The sequence below is a fragment of the Paramormyrops kingsleyae genome, chromosome 3 (genome assembly GCF_048594095.1).
Source record: "Paramormyrops kingsleyae isolate MSU_618 chromosome 3, PKINGS_0.4, whole genome shotgun sequence".
Taxonomy (NCBI): Eukaryota; Metazoa; Chordata; class Actinopteri; order Osteoglossiformes; family Mormyridae; genus Paramormyrops; species Paramormyrops kingsleyae.
Window position 1 is genome coordinate 33,821,594 of NC_132799.1, and position 23,404 is coordinate 33,844,997.

Consider the following 23,404-nt stretch of genomic DNA (forward strand, 5'->3'; position numbering starts at 1 on the left):
CACACACAGTTTAATACAGAACTGAGACCCTGGACAGTCAGAGTTGGACGGTTGTGGTTGTGCATCTGTGAATAATATACATTTCTTGCAAACTCCTGGTTCTTCTCTGCTTCTTATTAATGAAGGGCGTCTTCCTTGCTTAATGGGAGTTCAGTCCTGCTTCTAGGAGCCACCCACCCGTTTCCTGTATCCATTTATCCTGTTTATGGTTGCAGGGGGGCCAGAGCCTATGGGCATAAGGCAGAAAAACCCAGGATGGGGCACCAACCCATCGCAGGGCACAGTCACACACCAGTCACTCACACACCATTCACTCACACATGCACACCTACGGGCAATTTGGCAACTCCAATCAACCTCAGGGGGGGAAAATGTGGGGGAAAATCAGAGCACCCAGAGGAAACCCCACGACAACACAGGGAGAACATGCAAAGTCCACACATGGAACCCAGGTCCCAGAGGTGTGAGGCAACAGTGCTAACCACTGCACCACCATACTGCCCCCTACTGTTAGACCACGATTTAAAAATGCAGATTTGAGTAAATATGTAGAGTTTTTTCCCATGGCTGTATATTTAAACATAACGCAGGAAATTCTTAACAATAGTAGTGCATTCCTTTAAACCAGTGTTTCCCAAGCCAGTCCTCAGGGAACCCTGAACAGTCCACGTTTTTGCTCCCTCCCAGGTCCCAGCCCCCAGCCAATCAGGAACACTGAATACCTGGAACAGGTGCGCTGGGAGCTAAGTGGAAGCCAAAACGTGGACTGTCCGGGGTTCCCCAAGGACTGGCTTGGGAAACACTTTTTTAAACAATCAATGCATATAACATGCATTCCTAACTTTAGGCAACATTTTTAAATCATTTCTTCTTCTGAAAGACTAAAGATCTGAGATCATCAAGAGAAAAATGACTAATGAAACCCACATTTATTTATTCAAAGAGCAACTTAAAATTCTGACATTGTGATGTTATTGCAGGCTAACGCTGCGAAGAGCGACATCCATCTCCCTGTTGCTAAGCCTGTCTTCCCCAGACATGCTACAGTTCATATCCACATGGGCTGTTAGCCAGTAAAAGCTCCCCAGTGACTATCTGTGCTGTTTCCCGATGTCTTAGGCTGCTTCCCACCACCAGAGGTGGACATTTCAGGTCCAGAAAGTAAAAATCCAAACCAGGATTTCATGTCAACCAACCAGTTGAATACTCTGTGACTGTGACTCTTTATGCTCAACTGGTTGGTTGAAATGAAATCCTGGTTTGGATTTTTATTTTCTGGACCTGAAATGTCCACCTCTGCCCAGCACACATTGTTGCTGATTATCAAACAAAGGTATAAGGTTTTTATTTGCACATTTTATGTTTCATTGTATTATTGGCATATTTTAATTTTAAGTTTTGTTCTTTGATTGGCTGTGCTGTAGACTGAGAAAGTCTGTAACTGTACAGATCTCCTGAATGCTGTAGTGCAGATCTGGGAACATCTGGGAGCCCACATGCTCTTCACATATTTGTGAAGCAGTGGTTCAACCAGCTTCCCTCTCCCAGCTTCATGGGTGTCAGATCAGATAAAATGTGCTGCCTTTTGGGTCTGCAAAAGGTTGGTAATGAAGCTGGCAGGAGACCATGCACAACAGGGTTCATTTTAGGACTCCTTCTAAAAGGGCTCCATTCTCATATTCAGCTCCTTCAAGTGTTGGATCAAGCAAATATTACATCTCCAAGCTTTTTTCACTGTTTCTGATGGCATGAAATAGCATTGTGCTAAGGCAAATCCAACTGCGGAGTTTTTAAATCCCCAAAGTTCAGCACAAAGCTTAATAAAGTGATTTGTTGTCTATGATTTAATATTCTTTAATTTAACTGGAGACATTATCTGTGGTAAGAGAAGAATTTACAGTGTGTTGATAAATTATCTCGTTAACCTTTATTGTTATGCCATATTGTGACTGCAGAGTGAACACCTTGTTTCTGCCATTAATTAATTTATGTAGGTTTGTGTTGTATAACAATACAATAATATGGTTGCAGTTAGGACTCTTCTTATAAATTTTCGACATTTTTCTGTCATTTACATATTACTAAAAATGTGTTAAAGGGTGATGTTTATAATATAATATAATATAATATAATATAATATAATATAATAAATATAATAAATATAATATAATATAATATAATATTAATTACAGAGCCGATTGGGTCCAGCATGGCCCATTAACCTTCACTCTATGGGCCTGATGGCCCAGGATGGTAATTTGCATAGAGGAGACACTTTGCATAAGCAGCACATGCTTCAGTGCCTTGATGGTGCTTATAATCCTGTTCATAACACTTCATGACTGACAGCTGTCTGTACTTCACAGCGACAGACACCAACACAGCTATGGCGTCTATCAGCATCTTCATTGTGGTCTTTGCCTTTTTCGCTCAAGGTAATATTCTGTACTTTTTATTGAGAAATATATTACAGTTTTAGTTACTCATTTAGAAATTCAAAAAGTACAGGTACAGGTAAATATAACGAGTAAACTCACTGTTTTCTGGACAAATACATTTATTCATTCATTTATTGTTGATAATTTAAGTTGATCTACTACATAGGGAGTCATTCACAATCAGGGTTTATTATTATTTGAACTGATGTAATTTTTTTTTTTTTACTAATTGTATATTTGTTTTGATCTTATTCTCAGAATCAAGTGGTCAGATCACTGTGACTCAGACTCCTGCAGTAAAGGCTGTTCTCCATGGACAGACTGTCACTATGAGCTGTAAAGTCAGTCCGGCTGTGTATAACAATAATTTCTTAGCCTGGTACCAACAGAAACCTGGAGAAGCTCCTAAACTCTTGATCAATTATGCAAATACCCTTAACTCTGGGATTCCGTCTCGATTCAGTGGCAGCGGATCTAGTACTGACTTCACTCTGACCATCAGTGGAGTCCAGGCTGAAGATGCAGGAGATTATTACTGTCAGAGTTACCACGAGATCAGTAGTAAAGATGTGTTCACACAGTGATACAGAGCCGTACAAAAACCTCCCTCAGTCAGACTGCACAGTGACTGCACTGCTGCAGCTGGGACTCACTGCAGGTGCTGAGGGGGAAGTTAAACCAGAGTAGATTGAACTAGTCTGACTGACAGAAAACACATAGATATGATGTCTTTCATTGTGAATTGCATACTGAGAATGCTTGGGTAGTATTTGTATGTTCACTTTCCCGGTCCTGTACCTTACATAAAACATCTAATCTCTTCAAAAATTAAAGAATCTCCCTCTGGGAAAAATTAAGTTAATCTTCACTTACTTACAAAAATATGCAAAACAATAATTGGGACATATAATAATAGGAGATCAAATGTAGTTAACTGAATATAGGATCCCTTCTGTAGGAGTCCAATGGAACCAAACCATCTGGAATGACATTTTGAAGTCGTTGTTCCATTTTGGTGTTTACAGAAGTTTTGCACAAGTGTTTGTATGAAGCTGTTAGTTTTTCATGTATCATTTGAGTAGGACAGTGATTTGAACATCACAGTGTTGTGCTAATAATTAACAGAATATAACATCAGGTACTAGCAGAAGGTGGAAGCTTCTTAATGTTGAAAAAGACAGTCATAAATTGAATAATCCTAATGAATTCATGGGTAACAGGATTAATGAGAATCAGAATCATACTCAACCTAACAGTGCGATGCAACTGGCCATCATCTAACTGTAGACACATCTAACTGCAGCAAGGGCCACCAGTGATGCTGTGAGGTTTCCTTTGTGTCTGCTGGCACAACTCAAGGCACCGGCAACTTATTTGCTAGACTCTGTTGTTAAATAATAAAGGTCCAGAATGTTTGCAGGTTTTTGGGATAACCTTTAGGTCAGCTGTTCAAACCCTGGTGAGAGATCTCTCCAGCAAATCAGTCCAATAATTAGTAATCGAATTATTTAGATTACTACTTATTTACTAATGGCCCTTTCTGGATAAGATTGGCTACCCGTGTCCGAAATAATGTTACAAATAGGTTTTATATACACTCACCTAAAGGATTATTAGCAACACCATACTAATACGGTGTTTGACCCCCTTTCGCCTTCAGAACTGCCTTAATTCTACGTGGCATTGATTCATCAAGGTGCTGAAAGCATTCTTTAGAAATGTTGGCCCATATTGATAGGACAGCATCTTGCAGTTGATAGAGATTTGTGGGATGCACATCCAGGGCACGAAGCTCCCATTCCACCACATCCCAAAGATGCTCTATTGGGTTGAGATCTGGTGACTGTGGGGGCCATTTTAGTACAGTGAACTCATTGTCATGTTCAAAAAACCAATTTGAAATGATTCGAGCTTTGTGACATGGTGCATTATCCTGCTGGAAGTAGCCATCAGAGGATGGGTACATGGTGGTCATAAAGGGATGGACATGGTCAGAAACAATGCTCAGGTAGGCCGTGGCATTTAAACGATGCCCAATTGGCACTAAGGGGCCTAAAGTGTGCCAAGAAAACATCCCCCACACCATTACACCACCACAAGCAGCCTGCACAGTGGGAACAAGGCATGATGGATCCATGTTCTCATTCTGTTTACGCCAAATTCTGACTCTACCATTTGAATGTCTCAACAGAAATCGAGACTCATCAGACCAGGCAACATTTTTCCAGTCTTCAACTGTCCAATTTTGGTGAGCTCGTGCAAATTGTAGCCTCTTTTTCCTATTTGTAGTGGAGATGAGTGGTACCCGGTGGGGTTTTCTGCTGTCGTAGCCCATCCGCCTCAAGGTTGTGCATGTTGTGGCTTCACAAATGCTTTGCTGCATACCTCGGTTGTAACGAGTGGTTATTTCAGTCAAAGTTGCTCTTCTGTCAGCTTGAATCAGTTGGCCCATTCTCCTCTGACCTCTAGCATCAACAAGGCATTTTCGTCCACAGGACTGCCGCATACTGGGTGTTTTTCCCTTTGCACACCATTCTTTGTAAACCCTAGAAATGGTTGTGCGTGAAAATCCCAGTAACTGAGCAGATTGTGAAATACTCAGACCGGCCCGTCTGGCACCAACAACCATGCCACGCTCAAAATTGCTTAAATCACCTTTCTTTCCCATTCTGACATTCAGTTTGGAGTTCAGGAGATTGTGTTGACCAGGACCACACCCCTAAATGCATTGAAGCAACTGCCATGTGATTGGTTGATTCGATAATTGCATTAATGAGAAATTGAACAGGTGTTCCTAATAATCCTTTAGGTGAGTGTATATGTAACATACACATATACACGTATATTTCAATTCCTATAACTATCAGCCTCTCTAAAAAGTTATAATAATAATGATATCGATCGCTCAACCTCGTATGCGCACATTTTTGTGTGTGCAAGTGTAGGTGTGAACTGATTTGTCATTGTATGTGCTGGTAGTTGATGCCGTCGGGGGGCGTGACAGTGCCCCCCCCCCCGGGCCCAAGGCGAAGGCAGGGAGAACCAGGCAACCGAGGCCACACCGCCGCACCCCCGGCATAAGGGCCCACAGCCACGCGCCCCCGAGACAACCACCCGCCCAACCCGAGAGGGGGTGCCAACCCCCATATAAGGAGACCCGCAGAGGGGGGACAGACAGCGAGCCCCCCAGTCCCACCCGTGACCCCCCCCCTTCTGTTTGCGATAAGGTGATGTGGTTTGTTGTTTTTCTGGTATGTTTTGTGGTTGTTGTGAACGATTAAGTGGCAACTACTACGTTTAGCTATGGAGTACTGAATGGTCTAATTGCAGAGTCCTGAGGGTATTTATCCTTTAACCTCTTTCGATCTATAGTCGGAGAACGTGGTCCTGGTGTCTTGGGGGTGTTTGGTGTGGCCTTTTCTGCACTGCATGGAGTGATTTAAGGTGTGAATCAATGAGCACTCACCCTATGCTGTGGTTTGCTGTGAGACTTGGTGTGTGTGTTAGTGACTATCACCTCGATACTTGAACTCTTGCTGTGTTTGCTGTGGTGTACTTCCCTTCCCTTCCCTTCCCTTCCCTTCTTTCTCCAGGTAACCACTCTCACTGGCTTGCAGAATGGCTTAGATTTGCATATAGAATTGGACGGCCAGTACTCTGGGTTTTGTAACCGAACCTCCCCTTCCTGGCTTGTGATCTGTGGTATTAGCTATGTTTTAATACTTTGTAAATTTATTATATTTATAGCCTTTCATAAGCTTTATTGTGTTAATTAACATTGCCCAGTTACTGGGATATGAGCCTGTGTTGTTTATGCGATGTAACTGTGCCTGGGGAATCCAGAGGGTAACAGTAATCATACATCTTAAGGTACAGGGCCTTAGGTGGCGCAGTCTGGTCTCCTATGTACACTTTGACCTAGTGCCACATGGTTACACCAGTATCGATCATCCCGAGGTACACGATGCACTGGGACCAGGGTACATGAGTCCGGATGCATTACAAAGGCTAAACGGCATTGACCGGAAGTGACACAGTCTTTGACCGATCATGAAGACGGTCTTGGGCCAGGTATTGTCCATGTTGTCCCAGTGATGTAATCCAGCTCATCATCTATTCACAGCATGTGAGGAGTCCTCCCAAGTGACAACATTTAGCCTCCTGTAGTCGACACACAAATGCCAGGACATCCTTCTTCCTGACGAGGACTGTGGGTTCTGCCCATGGGCTGTCAGAAGGCTTGATCGCTCCTATCGCTGCAGCCTCTTTTTGATCCACTGCTCTAGTCCTTGTTGATGAGGTCACAGGCAGATGGGCAGGGCCCCTCCCATGTCGATGCTGTGCTGCATGAGTGAGGTGGGGCAGCAGCCTTTGTCCCTGGCAGAGATGATGTCCTGATAAGAGCTCAGGAGGCTTTTGAGCTGGTTCTGCTGCTCCGCCATTAGATCCTCACTGCTCCTCTGCCACAGCTGGTGGGCAGCCTGCACTGTCTTGGGAGACGGTCCCATGGCTGCGCTGCTGTCTGGTCCCCTTTTGGGCAAAGCTGCTGCCTCACTGCTGGGGGGTCCTGGTATGTTGGGGGAAACGGAAACAGGCGTCTTCTCTTGGGAACTGGGACCACTCTCTTCTGGACAAATCCAGGTAATGATGGACCCTGTGGGTACCAGGGCTCAGCAGGGGATGTCTTCCACTAGGCAGTCGATATATAATAATAATCAATACTTTATTGATTCCCATGGGGAAATTGTCTTTACACGTCTCTCAACTTGCTCTTTTTATTTTTTGCAGAGTAAACTGTCTGTGAAGGGCAGCCACCTATAGCAGCGCCCAGGAAGCTGGATGTTAAGGGCCTTGCTTAAGGACCTGCTGAGGCTGGGTTTGAACCAGCAACCTTCTGATTGCAGGTACACAGGCTTAGTCCACTGAGCCACATGCAGCCCACATGAACCCATGGGACTCTCCAAGTTGGGCCACCTGGTGTGTCTACACAGGGGCTGAGATTGAGTGTGTTTGTGTGTGTGTGGGGGGGGGTTATGGGGAACACCCCCTTCACAGCACCACCCACTTGTGTTTCCTGACTGCTGTGCAGGGCATGGGACAGTCAAGGGGTGTGTGTTCTGGTTCTCCATAGCAATAGCAGAGGGTGCCCACTGGGGGTGGCGCCGTTGTCCAGCTGCTGGGATTGCAGTGCCCACGGTCTCCCTGTCTTCCACTTCTGGACACTCTCTGATGCAAGCATGACTCCATGGTGCACAGTGTGACACAGCCAGGATTCCCTCTGCATCTTCTGCTTGCTCCACCACCTCAGGCAGTGTGGCTGATTTCTGCAAGTGTGCTGGTGTAGTTTCTCAGGGAAGAGTGTCTGCAGAAAAGCACTGAGAACTTTCTGCACTGCACAGGAGGACTTGGGGTAGCCCTGCTGCACATAGCCCTGGAGATCAGCTGCAAATGAAGCCAGAATTTCACCCTCTTGCCTGAGACAGTAACCAACAATCCCACTGGGTTAGCCCCCTTAGCCCCATATATACGGTAGACATGTAAACACATCCATCAAGCACAATAATTATGAGGCACAACAAGTTCACACACGACATAATTACAGCACAATTTACAAATAATTATGACACATATTTGCAACTGGCACTGGGCCAGGTTCCCCCAATGTGCACTGGGTGTTCCCCAAGCCCTGCACGGCACCACAGTACGTTTTTGGTGAATGAATGGGATCTACGCCATTTTTAATCCAGAACCCTGCATTTAAACATATTCCAAGCAGGGTAGTTGTGCAGAGTTAATTACCACAGGAATATGTCCCATTTAAAAGTGAGGTTTGTAGTCAAGTTAGAAGTAAATCTCATCTAACCTCACTCAACTAGTGCAACAGTGAGACTGACTACTTTATATGCAATATTGCAGGGATGTCAAACTCCAGTCCTGGGGGGCCGGAGCCCTGCACAGTTTTTGGTTCACCCTCATTTAACACACCTGATTAAACTCCTTGTGCTAATTACCACACAGCTCTTGGGCTGAATCATTTATGGTGGAACAGGGAAAGAACTGAGACACACAGGGTTCCGGCCCCCCAGGACTGGAGTTTGACTCCCCTGCAATATTGAGTGGAAAGAGATATTTCTGAGTCTTTTGTGACAGCAGAAATATCTTAACGTGAAAATTTTGTACAAAGACACAAAAGCATAGTATTTGTAATACCATCCATCCACTTTCTATAACTGCTTGTCCTATTTACGGTCGTGGGGGGTCTGGAGCCTATCCCAGAGGCTATGGGCACAATTAAGGCAGAGAGCAACCCAGGGTGGGGTGTCAAACCCATCGTAGGTATTTATAATACTTATATAAAATATATTTAAAATATGAAAACAATTAAATATGAAATCAAAAAATGAACCAAAAAATAAAACTTGGGCTGAAGCAAATATTCATACTTTTGATAAATTTAAAAATGAAAATGACTCGAATGAATTCCAGTAATGTTTAATGGTGCCTTTAACAGACTGTACTATTAACACGGGGTGTCACCTAGTGGCAAGTCACCTCAAACGGAGAGGAAAGGCAGGGAAATTAATGCTGTCAAAAATGGCAGACAGTGAGTGGTCTGGAGTTTTTCACATAGCTGTGGAGTGGTCACATGTGTTGTGAAATATGCAAAAATAAACCGGCTTGACATAACACCAGGATGTGCATAAAAGAGTGTTTGAAACAGAAGCGTCCAGGTGCTTCGGCAAATTCTGTGAGATTATTTCGGTTAGCTTAATTGAAAGTCATGTTTAGCACAGTAAGAGTACCTACTTTTCAGTGCTGATGTTTTGTCTTGAAAAGAAGCCTTTTTTCAACAATGCACTTCCTGAAAGAATTATTAGGCGAATCAAATATCAAAATATTTAATACTTGCACCCCTAGTAGAAATCAGAGCTGCATGATCAAAGAAATCCAGATCACAAAAGGAGTGATACAACTAACAATGAATAGATATAAAACCCAGAAAGCTTAGACAGCATTAGGGTTTGCTGATTTCAGGTGTGCATAATTAAACAATAGTATCCTCTGGAGGTGGGCGTGTCCATGGTGGGGAGGGGGACTACTGCAGGTAACAAGTGAACTGCATTGTGGGACTGATCTTAGAAAAAAAAATTGTTCATATTAAATCATTTAAAAAGTACTGATGATCCCAGTGAGTACCTGACATTTCAGCTTCCTGTCCCCTGATCAGAAATGGGGTCAGTCCCACCCCCTCACAGCTGCCCCAGTCCAGCCTGTTTTAAGACCTGAAACTAAACTCTCAGCCGTTGGAGCGAAACTCATATTTGCATAAACTGAGCAGAAACGGATCTGCTGCCCCCAGAATAGAGCAGGCAAATGTCCCCCAGTCCCCCTGGGGTTAGAGTGAGGTGGGGGCTCACCCTGTGTCAGAGAGCAGCAGATTGTCTCATATGATAACTGACTGTATTCAATGGGGTTAACAGTTTCATGTATTTTAGTTACATTGTGACAATGATGTATTTCATGAGACAATATTCTGTCCATTTAACATAATGATGATTGATTAAATGAGTTTAATTAGAATAGTTTTTCCTCCATTTTGTGAAGAATGAGGTGATGATGTGGTTTATAAACTTAATATAGAGGAACTGCTCAGTATGAACCTTTTCAAACCTAAACCTCAATGGGATCATTTTGTACTTTTGTTATAAAAACAGAACTGTGTTTATATTCAGACTTTAAAAATCATTAAAGGCATTGAAAGGTTCAGGATCATGACCTCACAACAGTGTCATGATGGCATCACTGTGTGCTTGTTAAAATAACCAGCATTGATGGCAGTTAGTTTGTCAGACAGAATGAAAAATTTATTTATCTCTGCAGCATTCAGGAATAAAACACACAAGATAATACAAGGAGACACAAAAGCCTATAAAACATTAGTAATGATTTTCACTCATGGATCAAGCAAAGCACATTATTATCTCTATGTAATCAGTAAATCAGAAGCGTGTAGCACAGCACAGTAAAAACACAGTAATCAGCCGCTCATCACAGGTGACGCTGAGTTCATCTACTCTGAACAGTCGGCCCTCTTCAGCGTTTGAGTGACAGCAGCCTGGGAGCCCTGATTGGCCACACAGACCACTGAGACCGCCTTCTTCCACTCGTCCGCAGTGAGGGTCAGGCTGCTGCTCCAGCTGTACAGGCCGTCCTTCTCCAGGAGCCCGCGGCTCGTCTCCACGGCTTTGCTGCTACCGTCCACCTTCCAGCTCAGCTTCCAGTCAGAGGGGAAGCCCTTGTTGGCCAGACACATCAGGGTGGCCGTGTTCTTGCTGGACACCTCCACACTGGAGGGGGGCAGGACCGTCAGGGTGGGGGCTGTGTTACCTAGGAGACACCAAAAGGACGTTAGGTCAGAGTCCAAGGCAAACATTAAGTATAACAACATATACTAACTGCAGTATGACATAGTTGACTGTGTCTATGACTTCATGAATATTTCTTCATATGATAAGACAGACATTTCCATAAAATCTAAAGTAAATAATGTTGCCTTCTTACTGTATCACAGTGTATTCATCTTTACGTGGGTCTTTCAAATGAACGTTTTAAACACATGTGAGGTATGTAAATGTGTATCACTGATTATAATGTTCAACTGGTTATAATAATCCAACTTTATATAATAACCAAATTGTTTATAAAGATTAAGATCTATTTTCCATGTAGGATCCATTATTTACTCACTTAAAAACAGGGTGAAATAATGTGAAGTTCCTACTGAACAAAGTCCTATACGCTATGAAAAATGCATCGCAAATGTTAAACTACAAAGCTGTGCCTACAGAACAACGATCATCGTTATTAATCACAATGGTAACACTTACACAAATACTTAGTAATAACTCTGTTACTACTGCATTACAAATTGTGAACAAATTATTAACAAATATAGTTGCTACTTTAAATAAAAAAATGTCACGATTCAGAAATGATAAACAAACATGACATCAGTATTTCACTTCTGTTAGTCATTATTTATTCCTTCAGTAGTTAAGAAAGATTTGGAGAATTAATAGATATAGTACGAAATATAGTAACTGCTTGAGGTAAAAGATGCGTCATGATTCTTTAATGACGAACAAGCATGAGATCAGTATGTAACTAAGACTTAGTGGTTGAATAATACATAAGTAAAATCATAATACTATTTATTTGTGCCCCGTCAAATAAAGTGTTACCGGTATAATGAGTTGATTGCTTTTTTCCCCCCGAACAAGATCAGAATATAACACAGAGAGACGCACTTACTTCCAACGTCCAGCCTGGTACCGCCGCCGAAAGTGTACCACAGTGATTCACGGCGCATCAGCCGCCGTACAAAAACCTCACAGCAGCGCAGTACAGGCAACTAGCAAACAGCTTTAAGTATATATACCTAACATTTGTTTATGGGTATAAAACTAATAAGTCAAAAATAGTATTGTCTGTCGCTTAAAGTAGAAATGTGCTGTTTGATATCTACACAATCTAATCAAATCTATAGCCTTCAACTTGGCGACTATTTTATATTATTAACGATTAGGCTAACAAATTACAATTTATATATTATTTGACCTAATTGGATATAAAATGGATGGTTTAAATATCTATATCTTGCATTGACTCATCCAATTCATATTCTTATCAGGGCTCCCAAGTCTGACGCATTGATCGTGAGACACGTTTCGCCCCTAACAGATGTAATCTCACGCCAAACTTTGGATGAAACTTGAGATCCTTGTTCTTATTGAAGTAATGGATCTTCACGATGAAACAAGAAATTCTGTCATTTGCAGTAATAACGAAACTGAAGTGTGTATTAAATATTTCTACGTGCATATTATAGATTAAAAGCTGGATACTTACTACCAACATCCAGTCTGGTCCCGCCGCCGAAAGTCCACCACAGTGATTGAAACCGGTTGACACGCCGTACAAAAACCTCCCAGCGCTACAGCCGCGTTTCTTGTTGCAGTAAATACATTAATGGACGGTTAATTCCTAGCTAATTACACCAACAATTGATAAGATAAAGAATCACTTCAATTTATACTGTAGCATTCTGGCTGTAAAATGCAGCATCGCTCTGCAGAAATAACAGTAAATTCTGCCTGTGATTCTGTTAAATGCCGTAGATTTGCGAAGTTCCAGGTTTTCCGGTAGTTCTTCATAATCTCCTTCAAAATGATCCAGTGTGTTGTAAACATAATGTGTGAATTTCGACCCAGATGACAGAAACTGCAAAGCTTTAGAATTACAGGGTTCCCAAATGTCAATTAAGATCACAGCATCGTCTTCATAATGAGAAACTATGTACAGGAACCTACTGTAACCAGACGGAATATTTGCATAGAAACGATATTGTATTGTAATGGAATCACGTGTTTGAGTGGCTCAGCCAGCAGCCTTGAGGTTTTCCCTGTTATGGTTTGTGATCAATGTTCCCTTTAAGCTCCGCGTTTGCGCAATTGCGCAGTACTCCGGGGCACGCGCTCATGAGGATAAAAACCGCGCCCACAACAACATGGTTTTTATTTGTGTTTATACTCTGATATACATTTAAAACTGTAATTGCTGTATTTTGCATTTGGATAAAAAAACATTTGGAACAATAATTATAAACTACTAAGATACACCTGTCACTCTTAAAATGTATCTTTCCACCTGAGTGACAGGTATAAAATCTGTCAGACAATCAAGCTTATTACCCACCAGCCCTGGGGGGTATTCCAGAAAGCTTGGTTAACTTACCATTTGGTAAATCTTAACCTCTGGGTTGATATACCCCAAACCCGCATACCATGAGTATGTCGGTTCCAAAACACCTGAGAAGAGTAAGTTCAATCAACCTCCTATTGGTTACCCAGAGTTAATGCGCGTGCACCGTGCATACATAAAGACGTTTTCAATAGATCGCCGATTTCACGAGTCAAAATGGAAAATCAAAGTGAAAAAAAGAGAGCGGCATACTTCACAGAAGCGGAGTTGGACGTTTTAATGCACGCATATGAGGAATTCAAGCCAATAATAATGAATAAAAGCAATACGGCTGCATCGGCTAAAGAAAGAGAGTTGGCTTGGCAAAAAATAACGGACAGAGTAAATGCGTGTGTATTAAATTGCAAATTTTACATCGCCTCCCCTTTTATTATAATGCAAAATAATTAAACACGTACCCCTTCCGCATCCTTTTGACTGTTAAATCACTATATGAAAGCATTTACTTTTCCTGCCATTCATTTCTTTAGGTTAAAATAACAATGTGTATCGACTAGGAATATATGGTTTCTTATTTAATAAGGTGTAATCCTTCTGGAGCCAGAAGAACTTTGAGCCAAGTCAAAATGAAACACAAAAACATTCCGCAAAAAGGTAATATTTGATTACACGATCACTGAACTATTTCTTAAACACGATTTAGTATATTCTTTCTGTCATGTAGCTAATAGAAAAAAGGCGGGGGCCCACCACCACCTCCCCTCACCCCATCTGAGGGCAACCAGTGGTAACCAGCATTGTAGGCTACTGTCCTGTAATGATTACCTATAGTTAGTGGAAAAAAGTAATGAGTTTGATGATTTTAACAAGGCAAAAAATTAAGGATACAAAATCAAGTTACCTGCACATTGATACTATGAATAGATTTCCTATTAACATAGTCTCCCTCATTTATTGAAGGAGCTTTAATAGGAATGTAGGTGCCATCAATGCACCCAATTATGAATGAATGCCTTTTATTGTCACTATACATGTATTACATTTATTCCAAATTACATTTGGAAACCCTGAAATAGAAAGTCATATATGGAAGTATCAAGTGTGTGTGCGTGCAGGATGAATACATGTATAGATATAAATAGCATGACTACATATTAAATATGCATCATAGATTTTACTACAAAGGACAAACCTACCACTCTGTGGAATTCCTCTTTAATAACACGCAGAGCTTTATGGACAGGGAACTGTACAATCGTGTGTAAGAAGCGTTAAGTACCAGACATACTGTGCGAACGGCTCTACACACAGTTGCCTTTCCCACATGCTCTGCGTCGCCCATATTGTACAAAAAATGCCCTGACGCAAAAAACCGAAGTGCTATGTACAGCATGTTTTCTGTGCTAAGCGCAGACCCGCGGTTTGGGTTTGTGACATTTGCAATATGCGGTTTCAAGAGATGTTAAGTAAATTAACGATTCTTTTGAAAACTGATAACGTTTTTTCAAATAATCATTAGGAAATGAAAAGACATCAATACGCGGTCTTATAACTCTCTCCCGGCGAAAAAAACCTTGTATCATTTGTGCCTCCAAGTTCACAGGATCGTCATCAAAAGGGCACGCCATGCTCAGTAACCTTCTGCAACAAACTGACCCTGGAACATAACCTGCTCCGTAGCAGGTTATCTTCAGAGAGTAAGCTGCTATGGTTACGTACATACCCAGAAAGTTAACCTCCGTTTTTGGAACCGAAAGATGAGGTTATCCACTAACTTACCCTTAAACTTACCTGGGTATGTCACATAACCTGCTTTCTGGAATACCCCCCTGGTCACTGTGGTGTAATGTAACCTGTTGCCATTTGACCGGATGATGCCACGGGGGATCAGGGGCGTTATTGGCGGGACCGGGATGTAACCGGATGTTCGGGGTTTTTGCATACGTCTTAGGAGGTGCTCAGTAAAGATATTTACCGAAGCTGAAGGCAGTGTTTATTGTGTGGACCCACTACACGACATGGTGTCAGAAGTGGAGCTGCTTTGAGCATCGGGCTGGAGGACCGGCGGTGACGGTGCGAAACGAAAACGGTCGAAAAAAAAAAAGAGCAGGTGCGCGAGCAGACATGGTGGACGAGCCGGTGCAGCTGGGTCTAGCGCAGGGGTCTCCAACTCCGGTCCTGGAGAGCTACTACCCAGTCGGTTTTCAATCCTACCCGGCTTCTCATGAGCCACACCTGCTCCTGGTATTTACCTGAGAACAGGAGTGGCTCATCAGAAGCCGGGTATGATAGAAAACCGACTGGGTAGTAGCTCTCCAGGACCGGAGTTGGAAACCCCTGGTCTAGCGGCACCGCCGACGGCGACCTTCACAATAAAACCTCTGGAACCGTTCGATTTTTCGAAACCGCAGGAATGGGAGAAGTGGATCCGGAGATTCGAGCGCTTCAGACTGGCAAGTAACCTGGCTAATTCCTCTGAAGCCAATCAGGTAAATACATTGGTATACTGCATGGGTGACGAGGCTGACGACGTGCTACAGGGGCTCGATTTAACCGGCGAGCAGCGCCAGCAGTACAATGCAGTTAAGAGAGGGTTTGACACGTACTTTGTCCCAAAGAAAAACGTGATATATGAACGGGCCAAGTTCAATAAGAGGGTGCAGGAAAACTCGGAATCGGTGGACTCATTTATCACGGCTCTTTATGCATTGGCTGAGAATTGTGAATATGGCGCATTACATGATGAACTACTCAGGGACAGATTAGTGGTGGGTCTTAGGGATTCATCATTGTCGGAGCGGATGCAACTGGATAGAGACCTTACCCTGACGAAAGCCATTACAATGGCAAGACAGTCAGAGGAAATAAAAAGGCAACAGACTGACCTGAGAGGGGAGATGGGTGCAACTAAAATAGCCATCGACACAGTTCGGGTTAAGAGAGCACAGCAGCACAAGGATAAATTCAAAAAACAGACACTAGGACAAGTAAAAGGCACGAGAACTGCGCGGACCGTGACGGGACATAAAACATGTAGTAAATGTGGTAAATCACCATTTCACCCAGCATATGAGTGTCCTGCTAAGAGCACAGAATGCCACTAATGTGGTAAAAGGGGACATTATGCTAAGGTCTGCAGGTCAAACTGCACCGTGAACGAGGTTGCTGAGGACATGGATGAGCTGTTTCTCGGAGAGGTGATTTCCGGAGATGATCCATGGATGGCTGACATCAATATAAGAGACTGTGAGGTAACATTTAAAATCGATACTGGAGCCGATGTTACAGCTGTCCCTGAACATGTTTATCAACTAATTACACAAAGTGATAAACAGCTACAAAAGCCACAGAAACCACTTTACGGGCCGGGCGGTATGAAACTAAACGTTGTGGGGTCAGCTATCGAAACGCTGTCATACAAGGAGAGGAGCACCGCAGAGACAATCTTTATAGTCAGGAATCTGCAGGTGGCGCTGTTAAGCAGACCAGCTTCAGTGAAACTTCAGCTTGTAACCAGACTTGACACTATAGACCAAGATGGTGTTAAAAAGGCCTACCCCAAGCTCTACGAAGGACTTGGGCGCGTTCAAAAGCCCTACACCATTGTCCTTAAGCCTAACGCCAAGCCCTTTTCCCTTAAAGTGCCAAGGAGGGTCCCATTGCCACTCATGGGCAAGGTAAAAAACGAATTGGAGAGGATGGAGAGACTAGGGGTCATAAGTTGTGTAGAGGCACCAACAGCCTGGTGTTGCGGCATGGTGGTGGCCCCGAAAAAAGACAAAGCAGAAGTCCGTATCTGCGTTGATTTGACTCCTTTAAATGAGTCTGTGTGTCGCGAAAAGTTCATCCTCCCGTCTGTCGATCAAACCCTTGGCATGCTCGCAGGAGCGCGGCACTTCACCAAACTGGATGCAAACATGGGCTTCTGGCAGATACCACTGTCAGAAGAGTGAGCTCTCTATACCACCTTCATTACGCCATTTGGGCACTACCACTTTAATCGTCTGCCCTTTGGCATTTCCTCTGCCCCAGAACATTTCCAGAATGTGATGGTGTCTGAGGTTATTGCAGGTGCCACATGGACGACATTATCATCTGGGGGTCCACCCAGGAGCAGCACGACGAGAGAGTGCATGCTGTCTTGGAGCGGATCGAAAAGGTGGGAGTCACACTCAACATGTCTAAGTGCGAGTTTGGGAAAAGTGAGGTGAAGTTTCTCGGCTATATTGTCTCTGCAAATGGCATGAGGCCGGATCCAGACAAAACCAGAGCAGTGTTGGACATGAAAGAGCCAACGAATGTGAGCGAGCTTAGGAGCTTCCTCGGAATGGTAAATCAGCTGGGGAAGTTCATACCAAACCTGGCGGAGAAGGACAAGCCTCTAAGAGACTTGCTTTCCAAAATGAATCTGTGGCATTGGAGTCATGAACAGCAGCAGGCGTTCAGCAGCCTCAAACATGAGCTTTCGTCCGCACCCGTTCTTCAATTATACGACCCTAATAAGCCCCTCAAATTATCAGCTGATGCCTCATCCTATGGGCTGGGGGCAGTGATGCTACAAAAACAGGGTGAGATGTGGGCTCCGGTTGCTTATGCCTCCAGGTCACTGACAGCAACAGAGCAGCGCTATGCCCAGCTGGAAAAAGAAGCGCTAGCTCTCACCTGGGCCTGTGAAAGGTTCAGTGACTTTATCCTGGGTGTGCATATCGACCTTGAAACAGATCATAAGCCAGTCGTGAGTTTGCTGGGAGGACGGGCTCTGGACTCTCTGCCACCACGGATACAGAGGTTCAGGATGCGCTTGATGAGGTACTCCTATACCATTATACACACACCGGGTAAGAGCCTCACAACAGCCGACACGCTCTCACGCTCCCCACTCCGGAACTGCATTACACACGCAGACACCGACCTGATGGAAGATACTAATATATATGTTGAATGTGTGTTAGACAACCTCCCGTCAAGCGACAGGTACCAAACCAAGCTTCGCGAGCAGTTGTGTGCAGACAGCGTTTGCGCACAGGTCATGAAATTCTGTCTGGAAGGTTGGCCAGACAGGAACCAACTGCAAGGACCAGTCAGGCAGTACTGGCAAGAACAAGCGGTTCTGAGCGTGCATGACGGACTTCTGCTGCGGGGCACAAGGTTAGTTATACCTGCTACCATGAGGAATGATGTATTGGAGAAAATACACGAAGGGCATCAGGGGGTGGTAAAGTGCCGAGAACGTGCCAATCAGACTGTGTGGTGGCCTGGCCTAAGCAGTCAGATAGAGGAGCTTGTCCTCAAATGCAGAGCATGCATCAAAGAGAGATCAAGCTGTAAAGAACCCCTCATGCCAACCGAACTTCCAGAAAGACCCTGGCAAAAGCTGGGTGCAGACCTGTTCACCCTTAAAGACAAGGTTTACCTGTTGGTAGTTGATTACTTTTCTAGGTATATAGAAATAGCACAGCTCAACCCAACAAGGTCCATGGATGTGATCGTTTACCTGAAGTCGATGTTCGCTCGACATGGCATCCCTGAGATTCTCCTAAGCGACAATGGCCCTAAGTTCTCAGGGCGCGAGATGCAGATATTTGCAGCAGACTATGGATTTGTCCACGTGACCAGTAGCCCTAGATACGCCCAGAGTAACGGTGAGGCTGAGCGTGCTGTCCAAACAATTAAAAACCTGCTGAAGAAGGCTACAGATCCATACCGTGCCTTATTGGCTTACCGTACCACACCACTGAGCAATGGCTACAGCCCTGACCAACTGCTGATGGGACGTCGCCTTCGCACCACTGTTCCTGCGACCGTCTCTCCCTGACCGGGTACAAATTCGCCACAAGGAGGGGGAAAAGAGACAGATGGCAGTCAAACACTTTAATCGGAGACACAGAGCGAGGGCTTTGTCACAGCTGGTACCTGGGGACCAAGTTTGGATCTCTGACACAAGAGCACAGGGCACAGTGACATCGCTGCACCATAGCCCACGGTCCTATCTGATCAGCGGACCATCAGGGACACTGAGGAGGAACCGCCGCCACCTTGTGCCTATACCTGTGCTTCAGTCACACAACGAGGACCAACCCGTCGGCCCACCAGAGGGGGACCCCTCTACAGGGACAAGATCAGAGACTCTGTTCCCAGAGGTGAAATCTCACAGCACGCTCAGTGTCATAAAGACAAGATCAGGCAGAGAAGTAATAAAACCACAGAGACTAAATCTGTGAGAAGAGATAAATATATATATATATATATATATATATATATATATATATATATACACACTCACCTAAAGGATTATTAGGAACACTATACTAATACAGTGTTTGACCCCCTTTCGCCTTCAGAACTGCCTTAATTCTACGTGGCATTGATTCAACAAGGTGCTGAAAGCATTCTTTAGAAATGTTGGCCCATATTGATAGGATATCATCTTGCAGTTGATGGAGATTTGTGGTATGCATATCCAGGGCTTGAAGCTCCCGTTCCACCACATCCCAAAGATGCTCTATTGGGTTGAGATCTGGTGACTGTGGGGGCCATTTTAGTACAGTGAACTCATTGTCATGTTCTAGAAACCAATTTGAAATGATTCGAGCTTTGTGACATGGTGCATTATCCTGCTGGAAGTAGCCATCAGAGGATGGGTACATGGTGGTCATAAAAGGATGGACATGGTCAGAAACAATGCTCAGGTAGGCCGTGGCATTTAAACGATGCCCAATTGGCACTAAGGGGCCTAAAGTGTGCCAAGAAAACATCCCCCACACCATTACACCACCACCACCAGCCTGCACAGTGGTAACAAGGCATGATGGATCCATGCTCTCATTCTGTTTACGCCAAATTCTGACTCTACCATTTGAATGTCTCAACAGAAATCGAGACTCATCAGACCAGGCAACATTTTTCCAGTCTTCAACTGTCCAATTTTGGTGAGCTTGTGCAAATTGTAGCCTCTTTTTCCTTTTTGTAGTGGAGATGAGTGGTACCCGGTGGCGTTTCTGCTGTTGTAGCCCATCCGCCTCAAGGTTGTGCGTGTTGTGGCTTCACAAATGCTTTGCTGCATACCTCGGTTGTAACGAGTGGTTATTTCAGTCAAAGTTGCTCTTCTATCAGCTTGAATCAGTCGGCCCATTCTCCTCTGACCTCTAGCATCAACAAGGCATTTTCGCCCACAGGACTGCCGCATACTGGATGTTTTTCCCTTTGCACACTATTCTTTGTAAACCCTAGAAATGGTTGTGCGTGAAAATCCCAGTAACTGAGCAGATTGTGAAATACTCAGACCGGCCCGTCTGGCACCAACAACCATGCCACGCTCAAAATTGCTTAAATCACCTTTCTTTCCCATTCTGACATTCAGTTTGGAGTTCAGGAGATTGTCTTGACCAGGACCACACCCCTAAATGCATTGAAGCAACTGCCATGTGATTGGTTGATTAGATAATTGCATTAATGAGAAATTGAACAGGTGGTCCTAATAATCCTTTAGGTGAGTGTATATATATATAAAACGAAATGTTGAGTTCAGTGTTTGAAGTACACATAAGCATGTGTTAAGTTAGTAAAACGTTTACAGTAACGGTTTCAGGGAAATTATAATGAACAGAACCTAGTTAATGTTCACCTGTCTTTGAAGAAAGGGGGATGTGGTGTAATGTAACCTGTTGCCATTTGACCCGATGATGTCACGGGGGGTCAGGGGCATTATTGGCGGGACCGGGATGTAACCGGATGTTCGGGGTTTTTGCATACGTTTTAGGAGGTGCTCAGTAAAGATATTTACCGAAGCTGAAGGCAGTGTTTATTGTGTGGACCCACTACACGACAGTCACTGGCTGTCACTGCACAGAAACACCCACACACTGCTGCTGGCCGCCGGCTCAGTGACACACCTGCCTGTACCGACCTTAAGCTCCCTGGGTCGCCTCTGTCTGCCAAATGTAACACTTCAGGAATTAATGTATCACAGCATTTATCTGCCGTCTTAATGGTGAAATCTGATGTTCCCCTTCCAGCTCAGTAACAATGTCTGAACAAATCACTCCTCATAATAATGATCTTCTGTATCTTCTGCCTAGAATCCACTCGTAATGCAGAAATCACAGGATCCAGGCCGTGAGCAGGTAAGAGTTCGAAGTGAACCACGAGAGGCGGAGTCAGGCCCGGGTCACACTGCATGCGTGGTATGTGCGGTACGGAGCCGCTGCGGTGCAAAGCCACGCATTTGTTCACACCTCCTGCGTTGTTGCTACGGGGTGCGTTTCCCAAACAACGACGGAAGTTAGCATTTACGATGCATCATACTATACGTACGATTGGGAAACGCACACACAGCTGTGATATTGCAAACCCTATCCTTCTACATTGAGTTTACCTTTGAAATCAGCCATCAGTAACAGAATGTTTGATTTAAATTTATTATAAATGTAATTCACATTTAGTTCACACAAAGGTTAAGATGCACATGCTCAATTGTAGTAGTACTAATAACTGTAATCATAATAATAAAATAATTTCAGCGCACCAGAAAACTATTGCACTTCACCTAATGTTCTGTTAACTTATTGACCGAGTATAATTATAGCCTACATTAGATTTTGCTGTGGTTATATAAATGTAGCTTTGGCTTTCTCCTTTAATAACTGGGAAAATGGTTAAAGTAATATTACAGTGGTACCTCGGTATACGTCCTTAATCTGTTCCGTCTTCCCCATAATATCCATCCGTCCGTCTTTCAGTCCATCTTATCAGGAAAGGGTCACTGACAGGGGTGGGGGGAGTGGGGTTTGGTGGGTTTGGGGGCTATCCCAGGCATTAGTGGACTGGGGGGGGGGGGGGGGGGTACACCCTGCACAGGTCGCATACACACTTTGACTGAAACACTACATGCAGGTTACAGAAGCAGAGGAGCTGATCTGCATGTCTTTGGGTGGCTGAGGAAGCTGCAGCCCCCAGAGGAAACTCACACAGCATGGGGGGAGCAAGCAAACTCCCCCCACAAAGACATGAGGCAGGATAGGAACCCCAACCCTGCAGGTGTGAGGTAACAGTGCTACACACTGAGCTGCCCCCCCCCCCCTTCACACAATAGATTTTTCAAATATAAAATATTTTCCCTCCATTCATCTATTTTCTGTACCCACTTGCCTATTCAGGGCTGTGGGGGGTCCGGAGCCTATCGGGGAAGCTACAAATACCAGGTGATTCTATTCAAACCAATAGCAGCACTATCAGGGTGTAAAAACTTATTTTACTGGTGCAACTGGTTCTGCGAAATGTATTGACTATTTAGCAAAGGGCTAAAGTCATTTTCTTCCCCCTCAGCACCTGCAGTGAGTCCCGGCTGCAGCAGTGCAGTCATTGTGCAGTCTGACTGAGGGAGGTTTTTGTACGGCTCTATATCACTGTGTGAACACACCACCACTATGGTAACTCTGACAGTAATAATCTCCTGCATCTTCAGCCTGGACTCCACTGATGGTCAGAGTGAAGTCAGTACTGGATCCGCTGCCACTGAATCGCGACGGAGTCCCAGAGTTAAGGGTACTTGCATAATAGATCAAGAGTTTAGGAGCTTCTCCATGTTTCTGCTGGTACCAGGCCATATCAGGATAAGAGCCTCCAGCACCATTTACTGGGCTGTTGGTTTTACAGTTTATAGTGACTGTCTGTCCTGAGGAAGCTGATTTCACCTCAGGAGTCTGAGTGACAGTCACCTGTCCTCTGGATTCTGAAAAGGAAATACAAAGTAAGAACATATTTAAAACTAAATAAGAAGCTCCAGACATACAGTATATACTCATTATGCAATATGATGTAAATAGACCAGCTTGTTCTGTTTTACCGTGAGTGAGGATGACGAACAAGATGCTGAGGCTGATCAAAGTCATGTTTGTTTGGAGTCTGTTGTGATGAAGGGCAGCTGTCAGTCATGAAGTGTTAAACCTCCTGGAATATAAACCCTCCCAGAGCACTGAGGCATGAGCTGAAAATGCAAAGTATCTTCTGACTGACAGTTTTTTTTTTTTAAACTTCTTTATGCCCTAGAGAAAGGCTAATCTTTTGTGATCTTTGAATGTTTCTTTTAGAGTGACATGTTTATGTATTGAAGCTTGGGAATGAGGGGCTTTATTAACAATATAGAAGAGTGTGGTGCTCTAACTGAAAGCAGGCTGCTTGAGGACAGTGCTGGTCTTGGGACGGGG

The 23,404-nt window shown here is 44.0% G+C and overlaps 1 protein-coding gene across 1 annotated transcript; it reads right to left on the bottom strand.

Annotated features, from left to right (window-relative positions):
• Positions 1 to 10,281: 10,281 nt before the first annotated feature.
• Positions 10,282 to 23,116, bottom strand: LOC140588261 (immunoglobulin kappa light chain-like). Its single transcript, XM_072710200.1, has 4 exons — positions 23,044 to 23,116; positions 22,614 to 22,929; positions 12,348 to 12,385; positions 10,282 to 10,826 (listed from the first exon to the last, which is right to left on the bottom strand). Exons 1-4 carry the CDS (start codon positions 23,087 to 23,089, stop codon positions 10,510 to 10,512), a joined length of 717 nt encoding a protein of 238 aa, XP_072566301.1. The 5' UTR covers positions 23,090 to 23,116; the 3' UTR covers positions 10,282 to 10,509.
• Positions 23,117 to 23,404: the final 288 nt, after the last annotated feature.